Below are 17,479 nucleotides of genomic sequence, written 5' to 3'. Positions count from 1 at the left end.
TTGGTGTTCTGGGTCTGCGCTATGTCCACTCTTAGTTTCAGGGTTCTGGAATCTGCTGTGTCCCCAGTCCAATTTTTGGGGTTCTGAGTCTGTGTTATGTCCACTCTCTGTTTCAGGGTTTTGGTCTCTGTTGTGTCTGTGATCTCGGTTTTGGGTTTCTAGTCTCTGCTGTTTCTTCGGTCCCAGATTTTGGGTTCTGAGTCTGTGTTAAGCCCACTCTCGGTTTTAGGCTTTTGGTCTCTGCTGTGTCTCTGATCTCAGTTTTGGGGGTTCTATTCTCTTCTGTGTCTCTGTTTTCAGTTTTGGGGTTCTGGTCTCTGCTGTGTGTCTGTTTTCAGTTTTGGGGTTCTGGTCTCTGATGTGTCTCTGTTTTCAGTTTTGGGGTTCTGGCCTCTGCTGTGTCTCTGGTTTCAGTTTTGGGGTTCTGGTCTCTGCTGTGTCTCTGGTTTCAGTTTTGGGGTTCTGGTCTCTGCTGTGTGTCTGTTTTCAGTTTTGGGGCTCTGGTCTCTGCTGTGTGTCTGTTTTCAGTTTTGGGGTTCTGGCCTCTGCTGTGTCTCTGTTTTCAGTTTTAGGGTTCTGGTCTCTGCTGTGTCTTTGTAGTTTGCCTCCTATCAAATCATGCAGAAAATGACATCATAATGTCAGGGAACATCTCTTGGTTTCACTTTGAAGTTTAGTTTTGCTTTTGAGGACCTAAGGACGGGAGCCGTCAGGAGAGGTCGGTATCTGAGGGCACAGCTAGGAAAGGGTTACATAACTATTGCGGGTTTAGTCCCTGGGATTCCCACATGTCTGATACCAGTGGAGAAACCAGTGGAGAATGAATCTGATGGGTATGTTAGTCCTGTCTGCTGCTGTTGTAGTAGTTGTATAAATGAGCAATCTTCCCCATGTGCCATGAAGATAGCAACCTCAGACTGCAACTCTCCGGAAGAGTTACCACAACAGGTGTTTCTCTCCCTTCCGCGCTTCTTCTGGCGCTCTACGTCACGGTGTCATTGCATTGTATGTGACGCTCTGCACCGGTAACTTGTGACCCCCTATTATTGCCTGTGACACAATGTATACTGCATGTCTGTATTACCGTACAAGAAAGATGCAAATCTATCTGTAGAAAAGGACACGCTCAGCTTATGGCCATTAATGACTGAGACAATGTTAGCTTTTGTGATTTTGTTCTTTCATCGCCTTCTTCCAACTTTTTACATTTTCTGTCGACACAGTTTTAAATGACGTCATTCATTTCACCATATAAAGGAGCGAAACACAGGCTAAAAAAAAGTTCAAGTGGGGCGAGAAAAAAAAACAGATCCGCCATTGGTTTTTTTGGATTTGTTTTTTACCTTGTCCATTTGTGCTGTGAAAAGTGACCTGTAATTATTATTTTTCATTTCACTCCAACTTCAGAAATCCCAAACCTGCACAGGTATTTTTTTATTAATTTAGTTGGGGTGGGGTGGGTGGATCAGAATTTTGAAAGAAAAAATTGTTTTGTGCCACCATTTTCCGAGACTTATAATTTTTTTTTTCACTTGATGCAGCATGGTGAGGGCTGGGGTTTTGCGTAATTAAAGCATTGGAGGTCCGAGTCCCCTAAGGCTATTTTCACATGTTGTGTTTTTGCTGCATTTTTCTCTGCAGGCAAGAACTGCTCTATTGAAGAAGCTGCTTACAAAAAGCCGGTTTTGCAGCATTTTTGCTGTGTTTTTGGCTGCGTTTTTCAGGATCTCAAAGTTCAGCTTTGCTTCCATCACAGAAGCATGAACACAGGTCACCGATGCAAGACATAAGTGAAACCATAAAACCATTCTTGGAAAAAAAAGGGCAATTTGATCTACTTATTTAGTGTAAAAAGATTTTTATGTCTGAAAAAATAGTTACTATTCTGAACAAAAAAGTTCATATGAGTTCATGAAAAAATACACAATTACAAATGTAACTGAGGTGAATTGGTCGGGAATAGTTTACCTAAGTCATTGGCAAAGCATTGAGTTTACAGGACACTGTTTACTTTGTCACTTTGGTTGGTCCTTGAGTTGGTCGGGTATTGTTCAACTTCACACTTTGGTCAGGCCAATGTTTTCTTTACACACATCACTAACTTAATTAAACTGTACTAATCCTAATTAAATTGTCCTAATCCTAACTGTCATTCCCAGGTGAGGAGTCCAAGACATTATGGTTGAAACTTGGGAAAAATAACAAAAATAAATGGGTTTCACATACTACGGTACCTGCTTTTTTTCACCAAAAGCAGCAAAACCTGATACCTGCGTTTTTTGCTGCATTTTTGCACTCTCAATGCTTTTTATGGGTGAAAAAACGCTGCAAAAACGCTGAAATAAGTGACAAGCCACAGTTTTCAAAAACGCAGCAGTCATTTTTAAATGGACCACGTTGGGATACACCATTCCAGAATGATACTCCGTTAATCCTTCTATTTGGAGTCCTCAACCCACCAACGGAAGTGCCTCTCTGGATCACTACCTACTTTACTCTCCACAAGGAGAATTGTTACCCCTTAGATCCCAGTCAGAGGCCTCTCACCTAGCCACAGAGAACCACTACTTTGCACTGATGAGGGGAAACATTGTGCCTGCAAATAGAGATTCTGGTTTGGCTTTTATACGAACTCATATTGCAAGACCGGTTAAAGGGTTGATAGTGACTCGTAGGATCGCTACTTCCAATAAGGTCACTAGAATTCAAGTTCTCTTCCTCTCTGAAGAGGTAATTTGCATATTTAAATTCCCAGAGGAGCATTGCCGGGCTTAGAAGCCTCCTCACATTGGCATGCCAGGCTTTAGGGTCATGGATGACATGATGTAGAACATTATATGTACAGCGCATTGATGCCATGCTGTATTGGCCAGAAGAAGTGTGGCAGTCATTGGCTTCACATCATCTTCTTTCCTATTATTGGGAATTGCGAGCTATTGTATTGCATCCTGCTGATTGTAAGCTATGAATGAGCAGTATAGACCCATCATTGCCCGGAGAGTCCTGGCTGCTTGTTGTATACTGTAATTGAACTACAGATAATCTGGGCAAGGGGGTATAGTTTGCTTATTTGGTGGTATTTGGAGTTTCTTTCACAAGGCTCCATTTTTAGGTCCCATTAGGTTTGAACGTAACATCTGAAGAGATAGCACAGAGGTTGGCAGACATATAATCGGGGTGCTTACGACTCAATGCCTCCACCATTCCTTGACTTTCTAGCAGATTCCATACACAGATGTGGAAAGATGCCGTGTGTTAATGGTGTAGTGATCGGAATATTTTCGAGAGAGGATCCGACAAGCTACGAGTGGCTGATACATGAGGTGATGTCTGCATCTTGGGTACAACACGTGCGTCCAGTGATCATCACCAACACCTGGTGCCATTTTGATGAACGCGTCTCCGAATGCTCCTTTGCCATCCTGTATCACAGCAAGAGAAGAGGACGGCTCAATGTGACCGACGTGACGGACTGCCTGTATGACGCAGAGCTAGAGCACCTGTCTAGGGTACTGGGTAAGTTCTGGAGGAATTTATTACCTTCTTGGGAGATCGGGACCACAGTGGTAGAAGATCGAGGTCATTCTAAGTGTTTCTATGGTTTGTGCAGGTAAGAAGAAAGTGATTGTGGTAATGGATCATCTGGAGGACAGAAGTGAGGAGATGAAGACCCAAATCCTGGAGAACCAACCCAGAATAGGCAGACTGGCCAGTGAACTCTTACTCGTCAATGGCGAAAGAACCAAGAGACAAGAAATAAAGAACTTGAGAAGCTTGATCAAAAATCCCAGTAAGTAGAAATCTCCAGACCTTGCAACTTAAATATCTCTATTGCCACGGATAACTATATTCTGTGCCAGTCTTCTGCGAATTCCTAGGAGACATCACCGGTCAGATCTCATGAGATCCTAAGAAAGCAATGGACAAGTCTGGGCACTGGTGGGTTCTACTAAAGACTCGGGAGTAAAATGAGACAGACTGGTTACTATGGACCTGCTGCCTGGCAACCTCATCTATACGTCTGTGGTTGTTACAAATGTATCCATAGCAACTGGACTGTCAGACAGGACTCAACCGCTACCGCATGGTAGAAAACATTGTGCAGATAGCTGTACTGAGGTCACAGGGAGCACCAGACAGTCTACGAGATGTTAGGACCCTTCCTTTCTGGATATTATATAATTTATTATTCATATCGGAAGTTTCATTTTTGATTATTTTTGAGGCATTTCAGGAATTTGCTTTCACCTCTTCTGTAAAGGGCGAGTCTCGCCGGTGTCATTTCCTGGAATTAGAATTTGACATTTGTGTCTTTCAAGTTTTGATTTTCATTTTCTTTTATTTTTTTCAGCTCGAAGAAACAGGATCTCAGTAAGTATAAAGAATATAGAAAAATGCTTAATAAAGCATTATGGTAATTGGAACGTAATACAAAGTACAGATGTCTGATGGTTTTCATGTGTCAGTGCTGTATGTCTCCTCCTCCTGATACAATGTGTCAGTGCTGTATGTCTCCTCCTCCTCATACAATGTGTCAGTGCTGTATGTCTCCTCCTCCTGATACAATGTGTCAGTGCTGTATGTCTCCTCCTCCTCATACAATGTGTCAGTGCTGTATGTCTCCTCCTCCTGATACAATGTGTCAGTGCTGTATGTCTCCTCCTCCTCATACAATGTGTCAGTGCTGTATGTCTCCTCCTCCTGATACAATGTGTTAGTGCTGTATGTCTCCTCCTGATATAATGTGTCAGTGCTGTATGTCTCCTCCTCCTGATACAATGTGTCAGTGCTGTATGTCTCCTCCTCCTGATACAATGTGTCAGTGCTGTATGTCTCCTCCTGATACAATGTGTCAGTGCTGTATGTCTCCTCCTCCTGATACAATGTGTTAGTGCTGTATGTCTCCTCCTGATACAATGTGTCAGTGCTGTATGTCTCCTCCTGATACAATGTGTCAGTGCTGTATGTCTCCTCCTCCTGATACAATGTGTCAGTGCTGTATGTCTCCTCCTCCTGATACAATGTGTCAGTGCTGTATGTTTCTTCCTGATACAATGTGTCAGTGCTGTAAGTCTCCTCCTGATACAATGTGCCAGTGCTGTATGTCTCCTCCTGATACAATGTGCCAGTGCTGTATGTCTCCTCCTGATACAATGTGTCAGTGCTGTATGTCTCCTCCTCCTGATACAATGTGTCAGTGCTGTATGTCTCCTCCTGATACAATGTGTCAGTGCTGTATGTCTCCTCCTGATACAATGTGTCAGTGCTGTATGTCTCCTCCCCCTGATACAATGTGTCAGTGCTGTATGTCTCCTCCTGATACAATGTGTCAGTGCTGTATGTCTCCTCCTGATACAATTTGTCAGTGCTGTATGTCTCCTCCTCCTGATACAATGTGTCAGTGCTGTATGTCTCCTGCTGATACAATGTGTCAGTGCTGTATGAATCCTCCTCCTGATACAATGTGTCAGTGCTATATGTCTCCTCCCCCTGATACAATGTGTCAGTGCTGTATGTCTCCTCTTTCTGATACAATGTGTCAGTGCTGTATGTCTCCTCTCCTGATACAATGTGTAAGTGCTGTATGTCTCCTCCTGATACAATGTGTCAGTGCTGTATGTTTCCTCCTGATACAATGTTTCAGTGCTGTATGTCTCCTCCTCCTGATACAATGTGTCACTGCTGTATGTTTCCTCCTGATACAATGTGTCAGTGCTGTATGTCTCCTCCTCCTGATACAATGTGTCAGTGCTGTATGTCTACTCCTGCTGATACAATGTGTCAGTGCTGTATGTCTCCTCCCCCTGATACAATGTGTCAGTGCTGTATGTCTCCTCCTCCTGATAAAATGTATCAGTGCTGTATGTCTCCTCCTGATACAATGTGTCAGTGGTGTATATCTCCTCCTGATACAATGTTTCAGTGTTGTATGTCTCCTCCTCCTGATACAATGTGTCAGTGCTGTATGTCTCCTCCTCCTGATACAATGTGTCAGTGCTGTATGTCTCCTCCCCCTGATACAATGTGTCAGTGCTGTATATCTCCTCCTCCTGATACATTGTGTCAGTGCTGTATGTCTGCTCCCCCTGATACAATGTGTCAGTGCTGTATGTCTCCTCCTGATACAATGTGTCAGTGCTGTATGTCTCCTCCTGATACAATGTGTCAGTGCTGTATGTCTCCTCCTACTGATACAATGTGTCAGTGCTGTATATCTCCTCCTGATATAATGTGTCAGCACTGTATGTCTCCTCCTCCTGATACAATGTGTCAGTGCTGTATGTCTCCTCCTCCTGATGAAAATGTGTCAGTGCTGTATGTCTCCTGCTGATACAATGTGTCAGTGTTGTATGTCTCCTCCTCCTGATACAATGTGTCATTGCTGTATGTCTCCTCCTGATACAATGTGTCAGTGCTGTATGTCTCCTCCTGATACAATGTGTCAGTGTTGTATGTCTCCTCCTCCTGATACAATGTGTCATTGCTGTATGTCTCCTCCTGATACAATGTGTTAGTGCTGTATGTCTCCTCCTGATACAATGTGTCAGTGCTGTATGTCTCCTCCTGATACAATGTGTCAGTGTTGTATGTCTCCTCCCCCTGATACAATGTGTCAGTGCTGTATGTCTCCTCCTCCTGATACAATGTGTCAGTGATGTATGTCTCCTCCTGATACAATGTGTCAGTGCTGTATGTCTCCTCCTCCTGATACAATGTGTCAGTGCTGTATGTCTCCTCCTCCTGATACAATGTGTCAGTGCTGTATGTCTCCTCCTCCTGATACAATGTGTCAGTGCTGTATATCTCCTCCTCCTGATACAATGTGTCAGTGCTGTATGTCTCCCCCTGATACAATGTGTCAGTGCTGTATGTCTCCTCCTCCTGATACAATGTGTCAGTGCTGTATGTCTCCTCCTCCTGATACAATGTGTCAGTGCTGTATGTCTCCTCCTGATACAATGTGTCAGTGCTGTATGTCTCCTCCTCCTGATACAATGTGTCAGTGCTGTATGTCTCCTCCTGATACAATGTGTCAGTGTTGTATGTCTCCTCCTCCTGATACAATGTGTTAGTGCTGTATGTCTCCTCCTGACAATGTGTCAGTGCTGTATGTCTCCTCCTGATACAATGTGTCAGTGTTGTATGTCTCCTCCCCCTGATACAATGTGTCAGTGCTGTATGTCTCCTCCTGATACAATGTGTCAGTGCTGTATGTCTCCTCCTCCTGATTCAATGTGTCAGTGATGTATGTCTCCTCCTGATACAATGTGTCAGTGCTGTATGTCTCCTCCTCCTGATACAATGTGTCAGTGCTGTATGTCTCCTCCTCCTGATACAATGTGTCAGTGCTGCATGTCTCCTCCCCCTGATACAATGTGTCAGTGCTGTATGTCTCCTCCTGATACAATGTGTCAGTGCTGTATGTCTCCTCCTGATACAATGTGTCAGTGCTGTATGTCTCCTCCTCCTGATACAATGTGTCAGTGCTGTATGTCTCCTCCTGATACAATGTGTCACTGCTCTATGTCTCCTCCTGATACAATGTGTCACTGCTCTATGTCTCCTCCTCCTGATACAATGTGTCAGTGCTGTATGTCTCCTCCTGATACAATGTGTCAGTGCTCTATGTCTCCTCCTGATACAATGTGTCAGTGCTGTATGTCTCCTACTGATACAATATGTCAGTGCTCTATGTCTCCTCCTCCTGATACAATGTGTCAGTGCTGTATGTCTCCTCCTCCTGATACAATGTGTCAGTGCTGTATATTTCCTCCTCCTGATACAATGTGTCAGTGTTGTATGTCTCCTCCCCCTGATACAATGTGTCAGTGCTGTATGTCTCCTCCTCCTGATACAATGTGTCAGTGATGTATGTCTCCTCCTGATACAATGTGTCAGTGCTGTATGTCTCCTCCTCCTGATACAATGTGTCAGTGCTGTATGTCTCCTCCTCCTGATACAATGTGTCAGTGCTGTATGTCTCCTCCTGATACAATGTGTCAGTGCTGTATATTTCCTCCTCCTGATACAATGTGTCAGTGCTGTATGTCTCCTCCTCCTGATACAATGTGTCAGTGCTGTATATCTCCTCCTCCTGATACAATGTGTCAGTGCTGTATATTTCCTCCTCCTGATACAATGTGTCAGTGCTGTATGTCTCCTCCTCCTGATACAATGTGTCAGTGTTGTATGTCTCCTCCTGATACAATGTGTCAGTGTTGTATGTCTCCTCCTGATACAATGTGTCAGTGCTGTATGTCTCCTCCTCCTGATACAATGTGTCAGTGCTGTATATCTCCTCCTCCTGATACATTGTGTCAGTGCTGTATGTCTCCTCCTCCTGATACAATGTGTCAGTGCTGTATGTCTCCTCCTCCTGATACAATGTGTCAGTGCTGTATGTCTCCTCCTCCTGATACAATGTGTCAGTGCTGTATGTCTCCTCCTGATACAATGTGTCAGTGCTGTATGTCTCCTCCTGATACAATGTGTCAGTGCTGTATGTCTCCTCCTGATACAATATGTCAGTGCTGTAGGTCTCCTCCTGATACAATGTGTCAGTGCTGTATGTCTCCTCCTGATACAATGTGTTAGTGCTGTATGTCTCCTCCTGATACAATGTGTCAGTGTTGTATGTCTCCTCCTCCTGATACAATGTGTTAGTGCTGTATGTCTCCTCCTGACAATGTGTCAGTGCTGTATGTCTCCTCCTGATACAATGTGTCAGTGTTGTATGTCTCCTCCCCCTGATACAATGTGTCAGTGCTGTATGTCTCCTCCTGATACAATGTGTCAGTGCTGTATGTCTCCTCCTGATACAATGTGTCAGTGCTGTATGTCTCCTCCTGATACAATGTGTCAGTGCTGTATGTCTCCTCCTCCTGATACAATGTGTCAGTGCTGTATGTCTCCTCCTCCTGATACAATGTGTCAGTGCTGCATGTCTCCTCCCCCTGATACAATGTGTCAGTGCTGTATGTCTCCTCCTGATACAATGTGTCAGTGCTGTGTGTCTCCTCCTGATACAATGTGTCAGTGCTGTATGTCTCCTCCTGTTACAATGTGTCAGTGCTCTATGTCTCCTCCTGATTCAATGTGTCAGTGCTGTATGTCTCCTCCTGATACAATGTGTCAGTGCTGTATGTCTCCTCCTGATACAATGTTTCAGTGTTGTATGTCTCCTCCTCCTGATACAATGTGTTAGTGCTGTATGTCTCCTCCTGACAATGTGTCAGTGCTGTATGTCTCCTCCTGATACAATGTGTCAGTGCTGTATGTCTCCTCCCCCTGATACAATGTGTCAGTGCTGTATGTCTCCTCCTGATACAATGTGTCAGTGCTGTATGTCTCCTCCTCCTGATACAATGTGTCAGTGCTGTATGTCTCCTCCTCCTGATACAATGTGTCAGTGCTGTAGGTCTCCTCCTGATACAATGTGTCAGTGCTGTATGTCTCCTCCTGATACAATGTGTCACTGCTCTATGTCTCCTCCTGATACAATGTGTCAGTGCTGTATGTCTCCTCCTCCTGATACAATGTGTCAGTGCTGTATGTCTCCTCCTGATACAATGTGTCAGTGTTGTGTGTCTCCTCCTCCTGATACAATGTGTCATTGCTGTATATCTCCTCCTCCTGATACAATGTGTCAGTGCTGTATGTCTCCTCCTCCTGATACAATGTGTCAGTGCTGTATGTCTCCTCCTCCTGATACAATGTGTCAGTGCTGTATGTCTCCTCCTGATACAATGTGTCAGTGCTGTATGTCTCCTCCTGATACAATGTGTCAGTGTTGTATGTCTCCTCCTCCTGATACAATGTGTCAGTGCTGTATGTCTCCTCCTGATACAATGTGTCAGTGCTGTATGTCTCCTCCTGATACAATGTGTCAGTGTTGTATGTCTCCTCCTCCTGATACAATGTGTCAGTGCTGTATGTCTCCTCCTGACAATGTGTCAGTGCTGTATGTCTCCTCCTGATACAATGTGTCAGTGTTGTCTGTCTCCTCCCCCTGATACAATGTGTCAGTGCTGTATGTCTCCTCCTGATACAATGTGTCAGTGATGTATGTCTCCTCCTGATACAATGTGTCAGTGCTGTATGTCTCCTCCTCCTGATACAATGTGTCAGTGCTGTATGTCTCCTCCTCCTGATACAATGTGTCAGTGCTGTATGTCTCCTCCTGATACAATGTGTCAGTGCTCTATGTCTCCTCCTGATACAATGTCTCAGTGCTGTATGTCTCCTCCTGATACAATGTGTCAGTGCTGTATGTCTCCTCCTCCTGATACAATGTGTCAGTGCTGTATGTCTCCTCCTCCTGATACAATGTGTCAGTGCTGTATGTCTCCTCCTGATACAATGTGTCAGTGCTCTATGTCTCCTCCTGATACAATGTGTCAGTGCTGTATGTCTCCTCCTGATACAATGTGTCAGTGCTGTATGTCTCCTCCTGATACAATGTGTCAGTGCTGTATGTCTCCTCCTCCTGATACAATGTGTCAGTGCTGTATGTCTCCTCCTGATACAATGTGTCAGTGCTCTATGTCTCCTCCTGATACAATGTGTCAGTGCTGTATGTCTCCTACTGATACAATATGTCAGTGCTCTATGTCTCCTCCTCCTGATACAATGTGTCAGTGCTGTATATCTCCTCCTCCTGATACAATGTGTCAGTGCTGTATGTCTCCTCCTGATACAATGTGTCAGTGCTGTATATCTCCTCCTCCTGATACAATGTGTCAGTGCTGTATGTCTCAGCCCCTGATACAATGTGTCAGTGCTGTATGTCTCCTCCTCCTGATACAATGTGTCAGTGCTGTATGTCTCCCCCTGATACAATGTGTCAGTGCTGTATGTCTCCTCCTCCTGATACAATATGTCAGTGCTCTAATTCTCCTCCTCCTGATACAATGTGTCAGTGCTGTATGTCTCCTCCTCCTGATACAATGTGTCAGTGCTGTATGTCTCCTCCTGATACAATGTGTCAGTGCTGTATGTCTCCTCCTGATACAATGTGTCAGTGCTGTATGTCTCCTCCTGATACAATGTGTCAGTGCTGTATGTCTCCTCCTCCTGATACAATGTGTCAGTGCTGTATGTCTCCTCCTCCTGATACAATGTGTCAGTGCTGTATGTCTCCTCCTCCTGATACAATGTGTCAGTGCTGTATGTCTCCTCCTGATACAATGTGTCAGTGCTGTATGTCTCCTCCTGATACAATGTGTCAGTGCTGTATGTCTCCTCCTGATACAATGTGTCAGTGTTGTATGTCTCCTCCTCCTGATACAATGTGTCAGTGCTGTATGTCTCCTCCTCCTGATACAATGTGTCAGTGCTGTATGTCTCCTCCTGATACAATGTGTCAGTGCTGTATGTCTCCTCCTGATACAATGTGTCAGTGTTGTATGTCTCCTCCTCCTGATACAATGTGTCAGTGCTGTATGTCTCCTCCTCCTGATACAATGTGTCAGTGATGTATGTCTCCTCCTCCTGATACAATGTGTCAGTGCTGTATGTCTCCTCCTCCTGATACAATGTGTCAGTGCTGTATATCTCCTCCTCCTGATACAATGTGTCAGTGCTATATGTCTCCGCCCCTGATACAATGTGTCAGTGCTGTATGTCTCCTCCTCCTGATACAATGTGTCAGTGCTGTATGTCTCCTCCTGATATAATGTGTCAGTGCTGTATGTCTCCTCCTCCTGATACAATGTGTCAGTGCTGTATGTCTCCTCCTGATACAATGTGTCAGTGCTGTATGTCTCCTCCTGATACAATGTGTCAGTGCTGTATGTCTCCTCCCCCTGATACAATGTGTCAGTGCTGTATGTCTCCTCCTGATACAATGTGTCAGTGCTGCATGTCTCCTCCCCCTGATACAATGTGTCAGTGCTGTATGTCTCCTCCTGATACAATGTGTCAGTGCTGTATGTCTCCTCCTGATACAATGTGTCAGTGCTCTATGTCTCCTCCTGATACAATGTGTCAGTGCTGTATGTCTCCTACTGATACAATGTGTCAGTGTTGTATGTCTCCTCCTCCTTATACAATGTGTCAGTGCTGTATGTCTCCTCCTGATACAATGTGTCAGTGCTGTATGTCTCCTCCTCCTGATACAATATGTCATTATGGCCGCTGTAGCTTCTACTTTACAGACATTTCTTTTTATTTCTCTTTCAGAAACTTTTTATCCTGCTCATCCTCTTCTTTTTTGTTTTGGTAATAATAATTCTGATTGTTAAACTCGCCATGCTGCCTGGTGCTGAAATCGTGACCTCTTCATGGGAATATTCCACCGTGACCCCGATCACCACCACAAATTCTACTTTTAATAGCTCCGGCTACATATTGTCTAATACAACGGCCACGGCCAGTAATACTACAGTGTGAACTGCGGCATGTGGGGACGTCACTATGTCAGAGCCGATATCTGCTTCTTACCTTCACAATATAACGATTCTCTTCTCGCTGTCGTTTGTATTCGCTGCACATTTTCCACATTCTCTCACCAAGTGTCTGTTATATTGATGACACAGATAACCCACAAAACCACGGAGTTCAGCTGCATCTTTAGACCACAGGGGGCGCAGTTTTCATGTAATTGCATTGTTTTTGCTTATACAGTTGAACACAGTAGAATTTCTGTGCAAAAAAATTCAGCAGAAAAAAACACAGCATTAACGCTACGTGTGAATATGGTCTGACTATCCATGCAGAGGCTGAGATTTCATGAAAGCTCCATGCACTGTGCGTCTAACGACGCTGCAGATCTGTAGTCTGAGCACTTTTTTTTTCTCTATAAGCTTCTATGTGAAGCCAGAAAAAAACACATAGAAAATCATACAGTTATACAGTTAATTGCAGAATCAAAGCTTTTTAGCAACATAAAAAAGCATTAAAAACGCGGCTTCACATCTGCACCAAAAACGCATCAAATAAGGGCAAAAGGCATAAAAAATGCAGCAAAAATGCAATAATCAGAGAAGATTGCTGCAGAAAGCGTGCAGATAAAAAGAAGTAAAAAAAAATGCAGCATTTACTTTGTGTGAACATGGCCTTGGCTTTATAATCATGTCATTTTTTACACCATTTTCTGATCACCATAAACAATCGGTTCACTCTATTGTATGGATTCTTAAGATTAGACAGTCACCAAATATATCTGTTATTTGCTGATGTGTGATGTTTATTTAAAAAACTGCATTAAAAAGTTCATTATTTTAAATGTTCTTCATTATTTTTCAGTCATTTTATATGAACAAAATAAATCTGACTTTTATTTCATCTCTAATATACAGGAAATAGAAATGCAATGGTATGTCGATATTTAGCTCTATGTACCAATATAATCTGCCTGTAATTTAGGAGAAATCTGTACACATTCAAGTATAGAAAATTTTCCCATACTCGTTAGTGCTGTCTATGGCTGTTAGTTGTCACTGCTGCTTGCAATGATACAGGTTGGGTGTTTGATTCACAGGGAGACCAGATCTCAAGAGAAGAGAAGAGAACAATGGGTTTGATTAATTGGATGTAAGTCAGTGGAGGAGGAACAACCTGTCACGGGTGTGTCAGATGTAACAGACAGTCGCTCTGGATCTGGCTGTAGAAGGTTACTGCGCTTGGCATTGCAGATGCCTTCTCAATCCTTCTTCCTTTAGGACCCAGCAGCGACCTTCACTCCCTGCTACTGATTGACACACCCTTGCTTGGTAGTTAAAAACTCTCAGTTTCTCCAGAGAGTCGCCGGTGATAGTTCTATGTACCTTTGTGCGGGCTTGGAGCACTAGCAGTTGGCTAGTTTCCTCTCTGGTGCCCTTTGAGGACAGTTGGCGTTATCTCTCTGGTTTCTGCTCAAGCTAAGTGTATCCTCGTTTTTTGTCTACCTTGTTGTCTTTAGTTTGAAGTGGGGCCTAACCAGTGCTCACCCCGCCCCTCCCCCTATCTAGGGCCAATCTCTAGGGACATTCATGACTTAGGGTCCTGCTCGGTGATAGGTGCAAAACATATATAGGGACGGTAGGGTGAGCTGGGTGATATTAGATCTGGCTAGGGGTCTCCACTCCCCCTTTCCCTAGTGTTTGGGCTTCCTCCACCTCTTCCCTTCGTGCTGCACTTAGCCTTTCCACCACCTTGCGTGACACAACTGAGCAGTGAAGACAGTAAGACAAGGAGATGTCACAGAGAGTGAGTGGAAGTCGGGACATTGACCTCCTGGGACAGCAGGACAACTCCTACAAATCAGGAGTGTCCCACTGGATCCAGGATGGCTGGGAGCTCTGATACTGCTCCTGGAGGGGAGTGATTTACACCACTAAGAGACGACGGTCATATTAAATATATCATCTCACTTTTATTGCTGGGATTTCACATGGACACATCATATTTATTTGTTACCATAAAACCTTTAGGATTTATCCATTTCTATTCTTCCAATTATCTGATGAAGGCTTTATAGAGAAATTATGAGCTCAGGATGAGCATAAGGACTTCTGTTAATATGTCTCTGCCATCACTAGAGTCTGTTCCTATACAGCCCTCCATAATGATGATCAGTGGTCATTACCTATAGGTGCCTTTTGTATCCCTGATTTAATACTACAGTGTGCTGTATGAATATACACAGGAGAACCCACGAGTACAATGGCATAAAGAGACTTTATTAATTCATAGAATAGCAGTGCATCAAATACAAATAGTATTACAAAAGGTGCAAACATGCGGATATATCAGCCATAATAAATAACTGAGCCTGAAAGTAAGGGGAAGAGGAAAGAGAAAGCAAGGTGAAATGGGTAAAATGGATAAAATCCATCCCCAAGGGGGCCCCACAGAGCAACGAGCAAGGAAAAAAGACCAAATAGAAGCCAGGTGAACCTGCGTCTCAATTATTCACATGTATACAATTATACATATGGTAGACTAACGTAGCCAATTCCATAAGGAGACAATGAATCACTCACCCAGTGAACACGAAGCCCGGCTCAAGGGGGGAAAAGCAGGAGGGCAAAAAGTAGTGGTTAACAGAAGCCCCGACGCGCGTTTCGCAGATGGGTATAGCTGGTCCCCCCTTGAGCCGGGCTTCGTGTTCACTGGGTGAGTGATTCATTGTCTCGTTATGGAATTGGCTACATTAGTCTACCATATGTATAATTGAGACGCAGGTTCACCTGGCTTCTATTTGGTCTTTTTTCCTTGCTCGTTGCTCTGTAGGACCCCCTTGGGGATGGATTTTATCCATTTTACCCATTTCCCCTTCCTTTCTTTCCCCTTCCCCTTACTTTCAGGCTCAGTTATTTATTATGGCTGATATATCCGCATGTTTGCACCTTTCGTAATACTATTTGTAATTGATGCACTGCTATTCTATGAATTAATAAAGTCTCTTTATGCCATTGTACTCGTGGGTTCTCCTGTGTATATATATCTTTCTGAGTAGGCATTACTAGACTGCGATGGGGTATGAGCTGTTTACTTTCCAGACCCCTTACCCATTATTTTTATGATGTGGGCCAAAGTTTATTCAGTGTGCTGTATGAAGAAGTCCACGGATAATATACCTGAGCATGAAGCATTAGTGTTGTGCCTTGGTGTATTCTGCATCTCCAGTGTCTGGAAGGGGGGGGGGGGGGGCTCTCCCTATCCATATGGAAGAGGACTGATCTCAGCACTGTACATTACAAACAAAATAGGATTACGTTTCTAGATCACACAATATCTAGAAAAAAAAAATCATTGGGTTTCCCGATCAGCTGCTGTATTCTGTCCTGCTATATCTCCCAGCCGCTGCTGTAATCAGTCCTGTCAGGAAATGAGAGGATTGTTCAGCGGAAAATCAAATTCAAAATTAATTTCCTGAATTTTGTGGTTGCACTTGAATTAGGATAATCTGCGATTCAATTCACGAGGATTGGCAAAAATCAAATACAAAATACTGCACACTCAGTGAGCGGGATAATGGTGTCAGGCACGGTAGCATGGATATACTCATGATGCTCTGCAGAAATCTGATCACAAGGAGCAGCACAACCAATTAGGGAAACTAACATAGGCAATATATAACATAGGGACCGACTAAACAACTCAATTTCATGCCTGTACTGTGTAGGGATAGGAGCTCAGAGCACACAGGATAGGGATAGATAAATGCCTAATGTGATTGTGGTGACTACTTTACTGTTGATGTTCCTGAGTGATAATGGGAGTGATAGTCTCAGTCTGTGATTAGAAATCCAAGATTTAAGTGATATACAGTGACCTGCTGTGGCGTCTCCTCACCACTCAGTGTGTTAGCGTGAACTACACATGTGGTCAAAATTGTTGGTACCCCTCGTATTAAAACCCCTCAACAACTTTGGATTTTTCCATTTTTGCGCTTTCATTTTTTGCTCCCCTTCTTCCCAAAGCCCTGGACTTTTTATTTTTTGGTCAATATGGCCATGTGAGGGCTTATTTTTTGCGTGACGAGTCGTACTTTTAAGCACCATTACTAGTTTAACCATATGGTGTACTGGAAAACGGGAAAAAAAATTCCAAGTGCGGTGAAATTGCAAAAAAAAATGCAATACCATGTTTTTTGTTTTTTTTTACCACGTTCACTGAATGCTAAAACTGACCTGCAATTATGATTCTCCAGGTCATTACAAGTTCATAGACTCCAAACATGTATAGGTTATTTTTTATTTATGTGGTGAAAAAAAAAATCCAAATTTTGCTAAAAAAAAAAAATGGCGCCATTTTCCGAGACCCGTAGAGTCTAAATTTTTCATGATCTCGAGCTAGGTGAGGGCTTACTTTTTGCGCGACAAGCAAATGTGATGTTTTGATTGCCCTTTATTGCATCAAAACAAGATTGTAGACACCTGTGATGCTAATTAGTGGACACAACTTGATTGAACATGTCCCTTTTGTCACATTATTTTCAGGGGTACCATCATTTCTGTCCAGGCCGATTTCATGAGTTTACTTTTTTAAAAAGTTCTGCGGAAGCAGAAAAGCAATGTCTGACTTTCATTTGTTCATTTTCATAGATTTTTAATTTCATATTACTTTTGTGAGATTCAAGTTATTTCTGTGACCATTATGGGTTTTTCTTTCTTTAAACGAGGGGTACCAACAATTTTGACCACGTGCGTATACATCTGTGATAAACAGCAGCAACAGTGACAGCAATCAGGGCTAGTATGACACAACTACTGATAGTGCTGGCAACAACCGCTGCAGCAGTAGTTGTACCAATCGTAAGTCACATTTGGTCCTTGTTGTCTCTGGCAAGTGCATTAGCGATGATGAAGAAAAGGGAGTAATGAAGTATATGTCCCATCCCACATCTCAATCACAGCAAGATGATGTTGCCTCTGACAGTGACACCATCAGCTAGAGATAGCATTCTGCTCAGTTCACCTCCCCTGCTGCCATGACGGTTAATGTAGTTCAGAGCGAAATTTCCAATCCAGCAATGACACCTCTTTCTATTCTA

At 43.5% G+C, this 17,479-nt stretch overlaps 1 protein-coding gene across 1 annotated transcript; it reads left to right on the top strand.

The window, feature by feature from the left end:
- The first annotated feature begins 656 nt into the window (after window positions 1-656).
- Window positions 657-13,141, top strand: LOC141161262 (uncharacterized). The gene is made up of 5 exons (XM_073646047.1): window positions 657-718; window positions 3,220-3,516; window positions 3,611-3,790; window positions 4,352-4,371; window positions 12,181-13,141. The coding sequence occupies exons 2-5, from the start codon at window positions 3,246-3,248 to the stop codon at window positions 12,388-12,390; spliced, it is 681 nt and encodes a 226-aa protein (XP_073502148.1). The 5' UTR covers window positions 657-718; window positions 3,220-3,245; the 3' UTR covers window positions 12,391-13,141.
- Window positions 13,142-17,479: the final 4,338 nt, after the last annotated feature.

The sequence above is a fragment of the Phyllobates terribilis genome, unplaced genomic scaffold (genome assembly GCF_046119375.1).
Source record: "Phyllobates terribilis strain yellow unplaced genomic scaffold, ASM4611937v1 Scaffold_9__5_contigs__length_417890890, whole genome shotgun sequence".
Classification (NCBI taxonomy): domain Eukaryota; kingdom Metazoa; phylum Chordata; class Amphibia; order Anura; family Dendrobatidae; genus Phyllobates; species Phyllobates terribilis.
Note: the sequence above shows the minus strand (reverse complement) of the source record. Positions and strands in the feature narration are given on the sequence as shown.